We start from the raw sequence: 19188 nt of genomic DNA, 5'->3' as shown, positions 1-19188 counted from the left end.
CGTTGAATCCTTCTTAAAATTACATGCTCTTTAATATTTCATAAGAGGTTTCTCATTATCTCACTTAGGAATGTTCAAAACATGAATCCCCACCTCAACCAGTACTGTACAGTCCCTTTAAGGGGGGAGTCCGGTGGGCTCCTCAACCAGTCCCCTGGATCAGTCGGATCCGCCACTGGTAGTCAAGAGTGTTGGTTCATGCATGATAGGGGGGGGGGGGTATGACCAGCGAGGTGGCGTCAAAGTGACCAAGCAGGGGAAGGATGTCCAAAATCTGCATTTTAGAGCATCCCCTTATTGTTTGTGTTTGTGTGTGTGTTTTATATGCATGGAAAAGTTAGGAAATAGCCCAGGTCAAGTCTTATTATTGACAATGCAAGGCATTTTAATAGCTCGACAAGTATGTAAAGCAACACTGCAAAATCAATGATTTAGCTTTGATATAACGAAGCGTAAGTTACAAAGGTGTACATTCTACATCACATTGCACAACATTGCAGTGACTCTTTGCCGTTCGGATGTTCTGAGTACACTGCGCACATCCTGCTTATATTCCGAATGCTAACTAGGAATCACGCTGAACCACAATCTTTTGTCGGCTTTGGGCTTTTTGAACAATGTTTCACAGTAGGGCCTATTTACCTCTTTAATTATGGTTAAAAGAAATCTCAGAAAATTATCTTATTTCTTGATCTTCCTTTCATGTCGATTTGAAAAGCAGTTTACTAAACCCTTGAATTACCATTTTTGGTAAGTCTTTTCTTTTTAACCAGCCGATTTCCCCCCCCCCCCCAGTTACGCTGCTGAATATGTCCATATTTGTATCAGAGAATTGTGTGTGAGTCTTTACTTTGTATAATTCCATGGAAGGGGACCTAATAGGGGAGGTTGTGGGAGGGGGTATCCCCCTCACTCACATGGGAGATTTTGGATTTTCAGACCTGAAATTCAGCGATCTGGTGCACACTTTTTGTGAAATTAAAAAAAAAACAGTATGAAAGATAAATATTGACAAAAATGTGAATGTCTATCAAATCAGGGTACAATGTATGATCAGCTCTTGTTTTGCGCGTGCTTCATCACTGTGTAGTAACTGTGTGGAAGTTGGAGGCGAGGATGGGTGTATAGCCAGGCCCCTTCCACACGATTGAGCTTTTGCATTTTTAGAATTGAAATACAATGATCTGATGCACTCTCTTGGTGGAATATCTCAAAAGTTGTATCAGAGTTCGTGTGTGTGGATCTCCACTTTGTGTAAGCTCATGGAAGGGGACCTAAAGGGGGAGGGTGTTATCCCCCTCCCACACAAGGGAGATTTTGACATTTCAAACCTGAAATTTAGCGATCGGGTGCACACTTTTGGTGAAATTTTCAAAAAAGTATGAAAAATAGATATGAATGACCATTGAATCAGGGTATAATCAGCTCTTGTTCTGCGTGTGTATCATCATTATGTTATAAATGTATGGAAGTTGAGGAGGCGGGGATGGGAGGGGTAGCCCCCTCCCACACGACGGAGCTTTTGCATTTTTAGAACTGAAATACAATGTACAGTGGTCTGATGCAAAATCTCGGTATTATATCCTGGAATTTGTATCAGACAAGTGTAGTAAGTCATCTATGGAGGAGATCAAGCTGGGAAGGATGTGGGAGGATGTATCCCCCTCCTACATGAGAGAGCTTTTGCATCTTTATGATTGCGATTCAAAGATGTGGAATTTCTGGCACACACTTTTGATTTAATATACAATGTAATGTACTGTATAGCTATACTCAATGCATGGGATGGAGGCTAATACAGCAAGGGGGAGGGTTTTGGAAGGGGGTGTTCTCTAACCCCTTCCATTCGAGAAAGCCTTTGTATTTTGAATTGAAATGAAAATATATTGTCTGTACACAATTATAGTCATTCATGACGGAATATTTGAAAAACTGTCAAACAAAGAAGCATAAGCCTACTAAATGTAGTGGGGAATAAAGGTAAACTGAAAGAGAATATCCTCTTCCCACTTGATGGAACTTTTGAATTTGTTTGAATTGAAGTGAAAGATCTGGTGCGCACTTTTTGATGATATATTCCGAAAGTGTCAATCTCAAAAGTCTACGAAGTGTATGGAAGTTGGCCTTACAGGAGAGGGTGTGGGAGGGGGTATCCCTCCCACACAACGGGCATTTTCCATATTCAGAATTGAAATCAAACCATCTTGTGCACTTTTGGTGAAATATCTGGACGGTTTGTAAAAAAAAAATCCGCATAATGGGGATTTCTTTTCTTTTTTTTTTTTTGGGGGGGGGGGGGGGATGGCGAGGGTGGCGGTAAAGTGATGTGTTTGCATAGCTCCCACCCAATATTTTTATTCCAGGATCGACGCCATTGAATACGAGCAAACTGTGGCATTCTTAGAATCCGATTGACATTATCTCGCAAACAAATTTTGGTGGAATTTGGGAAATCATCAATCCACGAAGTGTACTACTACTGCGTCTATGGAGAGGAGCTATAAGCGGGGAAATGGTTAGGGCCTAAATGAAAGGATGATATTATATTCCCACACGAGGGAACTTCTGCATTTGTTGAACTGAAATGACAGATCTTTTGATGAAAGAATCATTCGGAGATATGTCAATCTTATGGGAAAGGACTAAAGGGGGAGAATGTAAGAGGGGGTATAAACCCATTGTATTTTCAGAATTGAACTGCAAAATTCCTTGCACAGTTTCGGTAAAATATTTGGACAGTTTTCCATAAAAAAGCAACAAAATCTCCGACATCCCGAAAATCATGGGGGGGGGGGGTGTAATATCATGGCAACTGCCCCGCACCCCTGCATACGAGGGAGCTTTTGCATACTCTAGAATAGAAACGAAATATCATGGGAACCTACTGGAGGTGGTATTTTCCTCCAATACGAGGAGATTTCGCATTTCAGAATTGACTGGTGCACACTTTGGGTGAAAGATTGGGACAATTTCGGATATAAAGAAAATCCACATCTTGGAAATTACGAGGCTCCCCTGGAGGGGTTACCCTCCTCCTTAATGAGGAAACTTCTTCATTTTTAGAATTGAAATTCAGCAATCTAGTGAGCCCTTCAGGTAAATAAAAAAAAAATCATTAGAAAAGTAGGAAAAGTAAAATATCCATGTAGGGACAATGGAAATGCTTTGATAATGCTGTCTGCATTTATAAGCTTGTTCTATGTGGGAGGGGGATACCCCTCCCACGCTATGGAGATTTCGCATTTTCAGTAGTGAAATTCAGCAATCTGATGCACACTTTGGGTGGATATTTGAACAATTTTCTATCAAAAAACAAGCAGTTTTCCCTGTAAAAAGATGGGGTGCAGAAGCACCCCCAACTTTTCATTTTTCACAGGGGTGCTACGCCCCCTGCTCAAAAAGTCAGGGGTGCTGCAGCACCCCCAGCACCCCCGCCTCCCAGGGGCTTGTCTACAGACGCACCAGACACCACCGAAAAAAAGGCTGCTGCAGCAATAATAAATTTGGATCAATTAAAAGGCGCACATGGCATCCTTAGGTCTTCAACCGTCAACTATAAGCTTGGTATTGGAATCACTTGAACAATGTCTTTTTTTTTCCACTACAGTGCGTATCAAAAAAAAAAAGGTATCCAACTTTGAAGGGCTTCTATTTTTGTCAGTTATGGAGAACGCGATGTTGGTTGTGAGGATAGGAAGCTCGTCTTCTTTCCATTGATACCCGATTATTCTCACAAACATCATGCATGACTGAGCACATGAACTTAAAGTCAACAATGACAAATTGCACTTTTTCCAAGTTGGGTGTTCATAATGAACCATACTCATGGAAGTGATCAATGTGAAACGTATGGCCACCATTGCGTGGAGGAATGTTATGTAGAGACCAATCGTGCGGATGTAGTGCTAGGAGAAAAATCAGGAGTATTACCTCATGATTGCTTTATTCCTGGGATGCATCTGTTACTTGCTTTGGGAGTTTATATCATTTTCTTTTGAAAAACACATTGATCTACTTATTGTATGCATCCAACATTTGTTTCTTTCTGTTATCAACTCAATCGGGGACTGCATAATTGGGTATGCTTTCCATGACGCTACATAATACATCAGGTAGTATTCTATTTCTATTTTGCATTATGGCTACATTCTAATACTGTCATGTTAATGGTCATTTACTGCTACGAACACACCCATCTTCACCTAGAAAACAGGTTGGACAACCAATAACTCTGTTCTTTACCTTTTTGGAATGTCTTCATACAACATTTTATCTTACTATTCTTGTGAGTGTGGACGAAGATTTAAACCATCATTTCGTCCCATTGGGTCTTGCCCCTGTCAGTCCACTAAAAAGTCATTTTTTTTTCATTTCATCCATTTTACTTAATTTATTAAGTTTCCATCATATAACATTTTTATTTTACTTTTCTTGTGAGTGTGGACGAAGATTTAAACCATCATTTCGTCCCATTGGGACTTGCCCTTGTCAGTCCACTAAATGGTCATTTTTTATTGCATTCCATTTCACTTCATTTATTAAGTTTCCATCATACAACATTTTTATTTTACTATTCTTGTGAGTGTGGACGAAGATTTAAACCATCATTTCGTCCCATTGGGACTTGCCCTTGTCAGTCCACTTAAAGGTCATTTTCTCATTTCATTCCATTTCACTTCATTTATTAAATTTCCATCATACAGCATTTTTATTTTACTATTCGTGTGGGTGTGGACGAAGATTTAACCATCATTTTGTCCCATTGAGACTTGCCCTTGTCAGTCCACTAAAAGGTCATTTTTTATTTCATTCCATTTACTTCATGTATTAAGTTTCCATCATACAGCATGTTTATTTTACTATTCTTGTGAGTGTGGACGAAGATTTAAACCATCATTTCGTCCCATTGGGACTTGCCCTTGTCAGTCCACTAAAAGATCATTTTTTCATTTCATTCCATTTCACTTCATTTATTAAGTTTCCATCATACAGCATTTTTATTTTACTATTCTTGTGAGTGTGGACGAAGATTTGAATCATCATTTCGTTACATTGGGACTTCATTTTCATTTTTCATTTCACACATGCATGTTCACATGCATGTTGTTGTTGTTTTTGTTTTTTGCATTTCCAATCAACACAGGTAATACACTTTGACATGATTACATATATTGGAACATAATAATACATATTGGTTCTTAAAAGAACTTCATGGAAATGGAAATTGGGGGGCTGCTAAAAGCGAACTTGTAGATTGCAGCCCCTCACTTACGTTACATCACTACAAAGACTTTATAACACAATACAACGATACATGTACCGTACAAGCTAATCATTGAAAGTATACAGTTTTCATTCAATCGAATCGGATGGTTACATGAACTATACGCTTTCACATGTATACACATAGACATAGACATAGACATATACATACACATACACACACACACACACACACAAGCACACACACGAACCCACATACACATACGCACACACACGCACGTACACACACATGTATGCATCCACATACAGTGTGCACACACAGAAGAGAGTAGGGAAAGAGAGGCGGGAGGGGAGAGGGGGAGTAGAGAGAGCGAAGGGCAGGTCAACATTCTCGATGCAGGGTGAAGAAAAAAGAACAGCAATTCCAAACAGTCAAACTAATCATGGGGTACATATGAGTAATCAAATATTTCTTTAAATTACTAGAGAATGATTTCAAACTAATGGAATCTTTTATATTTTTCTCAAGGGAATTCCAAATTTTGGGCCACTGTAGATAAACGTGGATTTTGTAAATAGAGTTCGGGTAAGGGGCAAATGATATTCATCTGTTTGACGAGTGGGGTATTTATGAACATTTTTATTTTTTACTTGCCCTTGCCCTTGCCAGTCACTGAAAGGTCATTTTTTTTGTCATTCCATTTTACTTCATTTATTAAGTTTCCATCATACAACATTTTTAATTTACTATTCTTGTGAGTGTGGACGAAGATTTAAACCATCATTTCGTCCCATTGGGACTTGCCCTTGTCAGTCCACTAAAAGGTCATTTTCATTTTCATTCTATCTCACTTCATTCATTAAGTTTCCGTCATACAACATTTTTATTTTACTATTCTTGTGAGTGTGGACGAAGATTTAAACCATCATTTCGTCCCATTGGGGCTTGGCCTTGTCAGACCACTAAAAGGTCATTCCTCATTTCATTCCATTTCACTTCATTTATTAAGTTTCCATCATACAACATTTTTATTTTACTATTCTTGTGAGTGTGGACGAAGATTTAAACCATCATTTCGTCCCATTGGGACTTGCCCTTGTCAGTCCACTACAAGGTCATTTTCATTTCATTCCATTTCACTTCATTTATTAAGTTTCCATCATACAACATTTTTATTTTACTATTGTGAGTGTGACGAAGATTTAAACCATCATTTCGTCCTATTGGGACTTGCCCTTGTCAGTCCACTAAAAGATCATTTTTTCATTTCATTCCATTTCACTTCATTTATTAAGTTTCCATCATACAGCATTTTTATTTTACTATTCTTGTGAGTGTAGACGAAGATTTGAACCATCATTTCGTGCCATTGGGACTTGCCCTTGTCAGTACACTAAAAGGTCATTTTTTAAAGTTTCATTCCATTTCACTTCATTTATTAAGTTTCCATCATACAACATTTTTATTTTACTATTCTTGTGAGTGTGGACGAAGATTTAAACCATCATTTCGCCCAGATAAGACTTGCCCTTGTCAGTTCACTAACATTTCATTTTTTTCATTTTTTCATTTCATTCCATTTCACTTCATTTATTAAGTTTCCACACAAACCATACAGTGTTGTGTCTACAACATCCATCGATGACAAAGTATGTATTATAAGTATAATCATGGCACAAAATCAAATGAAATCACGAGTACATTACATTCATAACTGATAAATACAATTGTGTGTGGTGGGAATCTTGCTCTTTGAAGAATTTTACTCATTCCGTGAGCATGCTGTTGATATGACCATGACAATATTGATCACAACTTGAACCCCCCCCCCCCAAAAAAAAAACAAACAAACAAACAAACAAACAAACAAACAAAACACTGTCATTAAGTATAATGACCATGGAGGGGAATCATAGGCGCCGGAAGTGGGGGGGGGGGGCAGGGGGGCGGCCGCCCCCCCCCCCCCCCAATCCAAAAGTGGGGGGCAAAACGCATTTTTGCCCCCCCAAAAAGCCCCCCCCCCCCCTAAAAAAAAAAATAATAATAATAATAAAAATAAATGAATAAACAAAGAAAAGAAATAAATATGTATAATGAATAAAAGGGAAAAAATATGGCTACAAACGGCAGCTTTTGGACTGTAAAATGTCAAAATTTTCAAGCTCGCTCGCTTCGCTCGCTCGCATCCAGCAGTTGAGCCCGGTGCGCCTCCCCTTCATTCTAAAGCGAAAAACATAGCTACGACAGCAGTTGTTGGACTCTAGAATGTCAACATTTTCAAGCTCGCTCGCATTGAATCGTTATGCCATTCTCCTAATGTTGCTGACAGTAATTGCCAGTAGTTGCGCCCGATGCCCCCTTAATTTCCAAAGCGAAAGGTATAGTTACAAACGGGAGTTTTTGGGACTGTAAAATGTCAAAATTTTCAAGCTCGCTCGCTTCGCTCGCTCGCATTGAATCGTTATGCCACTCTCCTAATGTTGCTGCCAGTAATTACCAGCAGTTGCGCCCGATGCCCCCCTTAATTTCCAAGCGAAAGGTATAGTTACAAACGGGAGTTTTTGGACTGTAACATGTCAAAATTTTCAAGCTCGCTCGCTTCGCTCGCTCGCATTGAATCGTTATGCCACTCTCCTAACATTACTGCCAGTATTGCCAGCAGTTGCGCCCGATGCCCCCCCCTTAATTTCCAAAGCGAAAGATATAGCTACAGACGGAGTTTTTGGACTGTAAAATGTCAAAATTCTCAAGCTCGCTCGCTTTGCTTGCTCGCATTGAATCGTTATGCCATTCTCCTAATGTTGCTGCCAGTAATTGCCAGCAGTTGCGCCCGATGCGCCGCCCCATTAATTTCCAAAGTGAAAGATATACTGTACCTGGGTAGCTACAAACCCCTTTTTGGGACTGTAGAATGTCAACATTTTCAAGCTTGCTCGCTTCGCTCGCTCGCATTGAATCGTTATACCATTCTCCTAATGTTGCTGCCAATATTGCCAGCAGTTGCGCCCGATGCGCTCCCATTTATTTCCAAAACGAAATATATAGCTACAAAACTCCAGTTTTGGAACTGCAGAATATCAAAATTTTCAAGCTCGCTCGCTTCGCTCGCTCGCATTTTATTGTTATGCCATTCACCTTATGTTGCTGACAGTATATAATTTGTCGATCGTTTCACACCGTCATTCCATAATCCATGTAAGGAAAACTTACAATGTTCCTCAATGACTGCGTTATTGATTGTATCACATTCCGTAATGTATGGTAGTCCCATTATTGCTCACGCACACACGCACAAGCATACAGACCGTCAAAATTACTTTATGCTTCCCGCCATGTTTCGACCCACCGTACGCCACTTTACTCCTTTCGCTCTATATAGCTTTGCATAAATGAGAGTACTTTTGCTGCTTTCAATCAAATCATTATCATCGTAACATAATCAGGTCGGGCTACCGTTCCCATAGTCTAGCGGGTGACGTATTTTTAGCCTGAATCACTCCTTGAGGGAAGCATTAAAAAAATCACCATCAACGAAAGAAACATAACCCTTTAAACTCAAATACTTAAAATAGGCTGATAGCTTGACGAGGTCAGTTTCGTCCAGAATATTGACACTTTGTAAGAATTGCACCAATCTCAATATGCGATAGTAATAAACTTTACCACTTTAATGTCTAGGCGACATGAGATATATGTGATTGTATGTTGCGGTTCTGAACGTCTGAACGTACGTTTTAAATACAAGAAAAAGTTGTAAATAAAATATTACGGTAACAAAACCAATTCTACCCGAAATACGCTGTAGAATAGTCGCTATATACGTTTCTCAATGTGCGATATCTAGAGATTCTTCAAAGAAATAATCAGTATAGTTGGGTTAGAATTTTTAATGTTAATTTTCCGACGAAATAAGTTTCCCAATAATTCAACTTTGGTTCTAATCCCGATGGTGTCCCCATGGAATCAATTTTCTACTCATAAATAATATTCATTTCTGGTCAGTTTTCTAGCTGTTTGCGTTTGTTATAATGCATAAGTCTCAACAATAGGTATTTTCCCATGAAGGGATAGGTCTCTATAGATCTTCAAATATACAATAAATTGTGATTTGATACTCATCAAAATTATCTTTAATTGCGCCTTCCGGTCATGAAAAGAGTACGAAATATCTATTCCTAAAACAATGAGAGCAGATACAAATTCTACGTTTCTGAATTGAGTATATGAATATAAAAACGACCCAAGTCCATGGAAGACCATTTCGAGTAAACTTTTAAAAACTTCATATCTTTTTTATTTGTCCAATAATATTCTATTTAAGTGTGATGGGAAGGCAACATTGTGTATACAAATTAGAACATATATTATAATGATAGTTAACATTCACATTAATTGCGGAGAGGCCATTTTGTGTGATGGACTTGGGTCTTTCTTTGATTCATATACATGATATTCTGCTATGGAGATGAGAGAAGGACGAGAGAGGGCGCTATAATATGAATGTAAGAATGACCCAAGTCCTTCATTCTTACATTCATATAAGATTTAACTCATTTATTTCAGGCACTTCCGGGGGGTAATTAGGATTTATCATTTATACACAAGATCAGTCCATGCATAAGCTACAATTTCCCAAGGCAAACTGAATTTGGCCAAAAATTGGACTTGGGTCGTTCTTATATTCAGGTCTTCAATTGTTGCACGTCCGTTTTGGGTGCAGTAGTGAACACAGTTGGACCAATTCGCATCATATTTGTTGCTGTTTGGCCACTGTTAACTCTGTTTAATACTTCTATTATTGTCTTCATACAATATCACTTGATTTTATTAATCCTCTTGTGATTGTGAAAGAAGATTTTGGGCGACCATTTCGTCCCGTTGGGTCCTGCCCTTGTTGATCCACTAGGGCCATCTTTACTCATTGAACAAATTTACTGATTTCTGTCCATGCTGTTTATATGAATCTGTCAATATAGATGATAACCTGACCAAGAAATTAAGATGAAAATCCAAACAAAAAATCCAAACTAAAGTAAGGACTGTCTTTAACTATAATGACCATGGAGGGGATAATGGGAAAAATTGTAAAGGGATAGTTTTCCTGAGCCACTGACTCAACTCATTTTCATGCAAACACTTCCTATTTCCACTTTTTTTTTTCCTTTTTCTTTTTTACCCTCATTCTTCCCTACCTCTCTCTTTATCGCCATTCAGTGAGTGGTGACTTTTATAATTATTCTTACAATGTCGTATTGTTAGACTATCATTTCTGAGGCCAATGTCCTCGTCAACCGTTTTCTTATGGTGATGGTCTCCTGAATTTCTGTACATCGAGAGTTGCTTAATTTTTCTTTGAACGACAGATATACGGGATCCTATGTTTGCATAAATATATATGCATATAAAATAATGCTTATTTGTTTTCATTTTGCATTGTGTTAAAAAAGATGTTGGATATCTCAATTTATCATTTATTTGTTTTAACTGTCAGATTTAAATTATAATGTGATCAATTAGTTCGTTCAACTACGTATTCCATTTATGTATGAAAAAAAAATCAGAAATCAAATCAAAACAATGAAAATTGGCTGAGTCTGTATACTCTTTTTGCTAATGTACAAAGGAGAGTACATATTTCTGGTACTTTCAATAACCTGATAATGTCATTTAATGTTATCGTAACATACAAACATGTGAGCATGGTAAGTATGATGATCAACACGTGACTGCCACCATGCACCAATGTGAAAGAAGTCGGGTTACCATTCCCACTGTCACGGGCATCCGTGGGTTCCTATAGAATGGGATACATCAGCCTTCTATCCACCTTTACATTGGTTTCTTCACTTCGTCTTCGATTATTCTTTCTCAGCATTTTTACATGATTTCATTATGTCTTCGCCTATGAGTCTTCACAATATTTTAACTCACCTTTCCCCCTCAGATTGGAGATCTGGACTTATATTTTTCTACCTCTGATAATGATTTACTAAATCAGTCCTCGATGGGAGGAGACCTTGCCCAATGGGTGTGTACTATGCCACGTCTTTCGAAGTTCACACTGGAATGTCCCTACTTGCCAGATAGTTTCCTCTCAACAGCTGTCACCTCAGCATCATCGTGCCAGGTAATGTAGTCTTTGACTATAGTTGATAATGAGTCATTTAGTGTGGGAAGCATGTATAATTTCTTCTTCGAAAATGAAAAGAACCTGGTATATGTGATTTATTTGTCGGCAGTAATTCCCATGCAGATTAACCTCATTATGTTTAACATTGATTAAACAATGTTTGCAACTCTAGTCCTTCTTAGCATTATGACACTCAATGTATTAACGAAAGAATAGCCTTGAACACTTTTCATGCAAGGGAAAATGTATTGAAAGATAAAGATAATCACTTCCAAAATACAAACCTTAGCCGGATAGGTTTTAAACAGTCTTTACTTTTCAGATGATACACACGTTTCTCTATATGATAAGTTCTATTACCGGTATTAAATTTCTGCTACGACACAAACAGTGTGCAAGCATGGAGAGAGGGAGAGACAGACAGACAGACAGACAGACAGACAGACAGAAAGACAGAAAGAGTGAGAGAGAGAGAGGGAGAGGGAGGGAGAGAGAGAGAGAGAGAGAGAGAAGAGAATGTGGGGGGGGGGGGGTATAAGATCCCTATACACGTAGATGGGGTGGTGTGGTAGTGCCGCTACATGTACTACGTATCATTCCCAGGAAATGAACATTGTACACATTTATTTACACATTAACTGTCGGATTGAAATTATACTGTCATCAATCATGTCAATTAGTTCGTTCAATTGACATTGTGCTTCATTTTTGTGTGAAAAAAAAATTAGAAATCAAATCAAATCAATCAAAATTGACTGAATCTGCACACTCCTTTTGCTCTATGTATAAAGGAAAATACATATTTCTGGTACTTTCAATAACCTGATAATGTCATTTAGTGTTATCGTAACATGTAATCATGTGAGCATGGTAAGTATGATGATCAACAATGACCACGTGACTGCCACCATGCACCAATGGGAAAGAAGTCGGGTTACCATTCCCACTGCCACGAGCATCCGTTCCTTTAGAATGGGATAGATCAGCCTTCTATCCACCTTTACATTGGTCTCTTCGCTTCGTCTGCGATTTTTCCTTCTCACCATTTTCACATGATTTAATTATTTCTTCGCCTTTAAGTTTTCACAATATCTTAATTTGCTTTCCTCCTTCAGATTGAAGATCTGACCTTACGTTTAACCGAAAGTGATAATAGTATTCCAAATCAGTCCTCGATGGGAGGAGACCTTGCCCAATGGGTGTTTACTATGCCACGTCTTTCAAAGTTCACCCTGTTCTCCCACTACTTGCCAGATGGTTTCCTCTCAACAGCTGTCGCCTCAGCATCATCGTGCCAGGTAATGTAGTCTTTGACTATAGTTGATATGAGTCATTTAGTGCGGGAAGCATGTGTAATTTCTTCTTTAGAAAATGAAAAAGAACCTGGTATGTGTGATTTATTTGTCGGCTGTAATTCCTTTGCAAATTAACCTCATTCTGTTTAACATTGATTAAACAATGTTTGCAACTCTAGTCCTCAGCATTATTACACTCAATGTCAGGTTTAGACACTTTTCTTGCAAGAGAAAATGCATTAAAAAATAAAGATAATCACTTCCGAAATGCAATCCTTAGCCGGATGGGTTTTACACAGTCTTTACTTTTCTGATGATACACACGTTTCTCTACGATAAGTTTGATTATCGGTATTAAATTTCTGCTATGACACAAACAGTGCATGCGCAACGTGGAGAGAGAGAGAGAGAGAGAGGGAGAGGGGGAGAGAGAGAGAGAGAGAATGTGGGGGGAGGAGGAGGGATAAGATCCCTATAGATGCGGTGATGTGGTAGGGTCGCTGTACTATTATTCCCAGGAAATGAACATTGTGCACATTTATTTATTTATTTATTTATTTATTTGTTTATTCATTTATTTTCTTTCAGGAGAATTCTTCCCTCCCTTTCTCTTAATCGCCATTCAGTCAGTGGTGACTTTTATAATTATTCTTACAATGTCGTATTGTTTAGACTATCATTTCTGAGGCCATTGTCCTCGTCAAGCGTTTGCTTATGGTGGTGGTCTCCTGAATTTCTGTACATCAAGAGTTGCTCAATTTTTCTTTGAACGACAGATATACGGGGTCCTATATGTTTACATAAATATATATGCATAAAATAATGCTTATTTGTGTTCAATTTTCATTGTGTTAGAAAAAAAATGTTGGATATCTGAATTGATCATGTATTTGTTTTAACTGTCCGATTCAAATTCTACTGTGATCAATTAGTTCGTTCAACTAACTTCGTATTCCATTTATGTATGAAAAAAAAAATCAGAAATCAAATCAAAACAATGAGAATTGGCTGAGTCTGTATACCCTTTTTGCTATGTACAAAGGAGAGTACATATTTCTGGTACTTTCAATAACCTGATAATGTCATTTAGTGTTATCGTAACATGTGATCCTGTGAGCATGGTTATCTTATATGATGATCAACAATGACCACGTGACTGCCACTATGCACCAATGTGAGAAGTCGGGTTACCATTCCCACTGCCACGATCATCCGTTCCTTTAGAATGGGATACATCAGCCTTCTATCCACCTTTACATTGGTCTCTTCGCTTCGTCTTCGATTATTCCTTCTCACCATTTTTACATGATTTCATTATTTTCTTCGCCTTTAAGTCTTCATAATATCTTAATTCGCTTTTCCCCCTCAGATTGAAGGTCTGACCATAAGCATTTCCAACAGTGATAATGGTTTCCTGAAGCAGTCCTCGATGGGAGGAGACCTTGCCCAATGGGTGTTTACTCTGCCACGTCTTTCGAAGTTCAGTCTGTCGTGTCCCTACTTGCCAGACAGTTTCCTCTCAACAGCTGTCACCTCAGCATCATCGTGCAAGGTAATGTAGTCTTTGACTATAGTTGATATGAGTCTTTTAGTGTTGGGAGCATGTATAATTTGTTCTTCAAAAATGAAAAAGAACCTGGTATGTGTGACTAATTTATCGGCTGTAATTCCTTTGCAAATTAACCTCATTCTGTTTAACATTGATTAAACAATGTTTGCAACTCTAGTCCTTCTCAGCATTATGACACTCATTGTATTAACAAAAGAATAGGTTTAGACACTTTTCTTGCAAGAGAAAATGTATTAGAAATAAAGATAATCACTTCCGAAATACAAACCTTAGCCGGATGGGTTTTACACAGTCTTTACTTTTCTGATGATACACACGTTTCTCTACAATAAGTTTGATTACTGGTATTAAAATATCTGCTATGACACAAACAGTGCGCAACGTGGAGAGAGAGAGAGAGAGAGTGGGAGAGAGAGGTAGAGAGAGAGAGAGAAGAGAATGTGGGGGGAGGAGGAGGGATAAGATCCCTATAGATGCTGTGATGTGGTAGGGTCGCTGTACTATTATTCCCAGGAAATGAACATTGTGCCCATTTGTTTATTTATTTATTTATTTGTTTATTCATTAATTTTCTTTCAGGGAAATTCTTCCCTCCCTTTCTCTTTACGTCACTCAGTGAGTGGTGACTTTTATAATTATTCTTACAATGTCGTATTGTTTAGACTATCATTTCTGAGGTCATTGTCCTCGTCAAGCGTTTGCTTGTGGTGGTGGTCTCCTGAATTTCTGTACATCAAGAGTTGCTTAATTTTTCTTTGAACGACAGATATACGGGGTCCGATATGTTTACATAAATATATGTGCATAAAATAATGCTTGTTTGTTTTCAATTTGCATTGTGTTAGAAAAAAAAATGTTGGATATCTGAATTGATCATGTATTTGTTTTAACTGTCCGATTCAAATTCTACTGTGATCAATTAATTCGTTCAACTAACTTCGTATTCCATTTATGTATGAAAAAAAAATCAGAAATCAAATCAAAACAATGAGAATTGGCTGAGTCTGTATACTCCTTTTGTTCTATTTGGATAAAGGAGAGTACATATTTCTGGTACTTTCAATAACCTGATAATGTCATTTAGTGTTATCGTAACATGTGATCCTGTGAGCATGGTAATCTTATACGATGATCAACAATGACCACGTGACTGCCACTATGCACCAATGTGAGAAGTCGGGTTACCATTCCCACTGCCACGATCATCCGTTCCTTTAGAATGGGATACATCAGCCTTCTATCCACCTTTACATTGGTCTCTTCGCTTCGTCTTCGATTATTCCTTCTCACCATTTTTACATGATTTCATTATTTTCTTCGCCTTTAGGTCTTCACAATATCTTAATTCGCTTTTCCCCCTCAGATTGAAGGTCTGACCATAAGTATTTCCAACAGTGATAATGGTTTCCTGAAGCAGTCCTCGATGGGAGGAGACCTTGCCCAATGGGTGTTTACTCTGCCATGTCTTTCGAAGTTCAGTCTGTCATGTCCCTACTTGCCAGATAGTTTCCTCTCAACAGCTGTCACCTCAGCATCATCGTGCAAGGTAATGTAGTCTTTGACTATAGTTGATATGAGTCATGTAGTATGTGAAGCATGTATAATTTCTTCTTCAAAAATGAAAAAGAACCTGGTATGTGTGATTAATTTATCGGCTGTAATTCCTTTGCAAATTAACCTCATTCTGTTTAACATTGATTAAACAATGTTTGCAACTCTAGTCCTCCTCAGCATTATGACACTCAATGTATTAACAAAAGAATAGGTTTAGACACTTTTCTTGGAAGAGAAAATGTATTAAAAAATAAAGATAATCACTTCCGAAATACAAACCTTAGCCGGATGGGTTTTACACAGTCTTCTCTTTTCTGATGATACACACGTTTCTCTACAATAAGTTTGATTACTGGTATTAAAATATCTGCTATGACACAAACAGTGCGCAACGTGGAGAGAGAGAGAGAGAGAGAGAGAAGAGAATGTAGGGGGAGGAGGGATAAGATCCCTATAGATGCGGTGATGTGGTAGGGTCGCTGTACTATTATTCCCAGGAAATGAACATTGTGCACATTTTTTATTTATCTATTTATTTGTTTGTTTATTCATTAATTTTCTTTCAGGAAAATTCTTCACTCCCTTTCTCTTTACGTCACTCAGTGAGTGGTGACTTTTATTATTATTCTTACAATGTCGTATTGTTTAGACTATCATTTCTGAGGTCATTGTCCTCGTCAAGCGTTTGCTTATGGTGATGGTCTCCTGAATTTCTGTACATCAAGAGTTGCTTAATTTTTCTTTGAACGACAGATATACGGGGTCCTTTATGTTTGCATAAATATATGTGCATAAAATAATGCTTGTTTGTTTTCAATTTGCATTGTGTTAGAAAAAAAAATGTTGGATATCTGAATTGATCATTTATTTGTTTTAAGTGTCAGATTCAAATTATACTGTGATCAATTAGTTCGTTCAACTAACTTCGTATTCCATTTATGTATGAAAAAAAAAATCAGAAATCAAATCAAAACAATGAGAATTGACTGAGTCTGTATACTCCTTTTGTTCTATTTGGATAAAGGAGAGTACATTTATTATTTCTGGTATTTCAATAACCTGATAATGTCATTTAGTGTTATCGTAACATGTGATCCTGTGAGCATGGTAAGTATGATGATCAACAACAGTCTTTTCTTTTCTGATGATACACACGTTTCTCTACAATAAGTTTGATTACTGGTATTAAAATATCTGCTATGACACAAACAGTGCGCAACGTGGAGAGAGAGAGAGAGAGAGAGAGAGAGAGAAGAGAATGTAGGGGGGGGGAGGAGGGATAAGATCCCTATAGATGCGGTGATGTGGTATGGGTCGCTGTACTATTATTCCCAGGAAATGAACATTGTGCACATTTTTTATTTATTTATTTATTTGTTTGTTTATTCATTTATTTTCTTTCAATAAAATTCTTCCCTCCCTTTCTCTTTATCGCCATTCAGTGAATGGTGACTTTTATAATTATTCTTACAATGTCGTATCGTTTAGACTATCATTTCTGAGGCCAATGTCCTCGTCAAGCGTTTGCTTACGGTGATGGTCTCCTGAATTTCTGTACATCAAGAGTTGCTCAATTTTTCTTTGAACGACAGATAAACGGGATCCCATATGTTTACATAATATATGCATAAAATAATGCTTATTTGTTTTCAAATTCCATTGTGTTAGAAAAAACAAATGTTGGATATTTGAATTAATAATTAACAATGCATTTGTTCAAACTGTCCGATTCAAATTATACTACGATCAATTAGTTCGTTCAAATGACTTTGCATTCGATATGAAAAAGAAATTCAGAAATTCAGAAATCAAACCCAATCAATCAAAATTGACTGAGTCTGTATACTCCTTTTGTTCTATTTGGATAAAGGAGAGTACATATTTCTGGTACTTTCAATAACCTGATAATGTCATTTAGTGTTATCGTAACATGTGATCCTGTGAGCATGGTAAGTATGATGATCAACAATGACCACGTGACTGCCACCATGCACCAATGTGAAAGAAGTCGGGTTACCATTCCCACTGCCACGAGCATCCGTTCCTTTAGAATGGGATACATCAGCCTTCTATCCACCTTTACATTGGTCTCTTCGCTTCGTCTGCGATTTTTCCTTCTCACCATTTTCACATGATTTAATTATTTCTTCGCCTTTAAGTCTTCACAACATTTTAATTCGCTTTCCTCCTTCAGATTAGAGATCTGACCTTACATTTAACCGAAAGTGATAATGGTATTCCAAAGCAGTCCTCGGTGGGAGGAGACCTTGCCAAATGGGTGTGTACTATGCCACGTCTTTCCAAGTTCACCCTGTTCTCCCACTACTTGCCAGACAGTTTCCTCTCAACAGCTGTCACCTCAGCATCATCGTGCAAGGTAATGTAGTCTTTGACTATAGTTGATATGAGTCTTTTAGTGTTGGGAGCATGTATAATTTGTTCTTCAAAAATGAAAAAGAACCTGGTATGTGTGACTAATTTATCGGCTGTAATTCCTTTGCAAATTAACCTCATTCTGTTTAACATTGATCAAACAATGTTTGCAACTCTAGTCCTCCTCAGCATTATGACACTCAATGTATTAACAAAAGAATAGGTTTAGACACTTTTCTTGCAAGAGAAAATGTATTAAAAAATAAAGATAATCACTTCCGAAATACAAACCTTAGCCGGATGGGTTTTACACAGTCTTTTCTTTTCTGATGATACACACGTTTCTCTACAATAAGTTTGATTACTGGTATTAAAATATCTGCTATGACACAAACAGTGCGCAACGTGGAGAGAGAGAGAGAGAGAGAGAAGAGAATGTAGGGGGAGGAGGGATAAGATCCCTATAGATGCGGTGATGTGGTAGGGTCGCTGTACTATTATTCCCAGGAAATGAACATTGTGCACATTTATTTATTTATTTATTTATTTATTTGTTTATTCATTAATTTTCTTTCAGGAAAATTCTTCCCTCCCTTTCTCTTTATCGCCACTCAGTGAGTGGTGACTTTTATAATTATTCTTACAATGTCATATTGTTTAGACTATCATTTCTGAGGCCATTGTCCTCGTCAAGCGTTTGCTTATGGTGGTGGTCTCCTGAATTTCTGTACATCAAGAGTTGCTTAATTTTTCTTTGAACGACAGATATACGAGATTCTATGTTGGCATAAATATGATATATGCATAAAATAATGCTTGTTTGTGTTCGTTTTGCATTGTGTTAGAAAAAGATGTTGGGTATCTGAATTAATCATTTATTTGTTTTAAATGTCAGATTCAAATTATACTGTGATCAATCTCCCTTAGTTCGTTCAATTGACTTCGTATGTCATTTATGTATGGAAAAGAAACTCAGAAATCAAATCAAATCAATCTAAATTGACTGAATCTGTTCACTCCTTATGCTCTATGTATAAAGGAA

The 19188-nt window shown here is 37.7% G+C and overlaps 1 protein-coding gene across 1 annotated transcript in view; it reads left to right on the top strand.

Moving 5' to 3' along the window:
* Positions 1 to 19188, top strand: part of LOC140227841 (uncharacterized) — a 40367-nt gene that overhangs the window by 14557 nt on the left and 6622 nt on the right. Inside the window, 5 exon segments of the mRNA XM_072308235.1 lie at positions 11169 to 11351; positions 12470 to 12652; positions 14019 to 14201; positions 15583 to 15765; positions 17968 to 18150. Coding sequence (XP_072164336.1) covers positions 11169 to 11351; positions 12470 to 12652; positions 14019 to 14201; positions 15583 to 15765; positions 17968 to 18150 — 915 coding nt within the window.

The sequence above is a fragment of the Diadema setosum genome, chromosome 4 (genome assembly GCF_964275005.1).
Source record: "Diadema setosum chromosome 4, eeDiaSeto1, whole genome shotgun sequence".
NCBI classification, from domain to species: Eukaryota; Metazoa; Echinodermata; class Echinoidea; order Diadematoida; family Diadematidae; genus Diadema; species Diadema setosum.
This window is presented reverse-complemented; position numbering and strand designations above follow the sequence as displayed.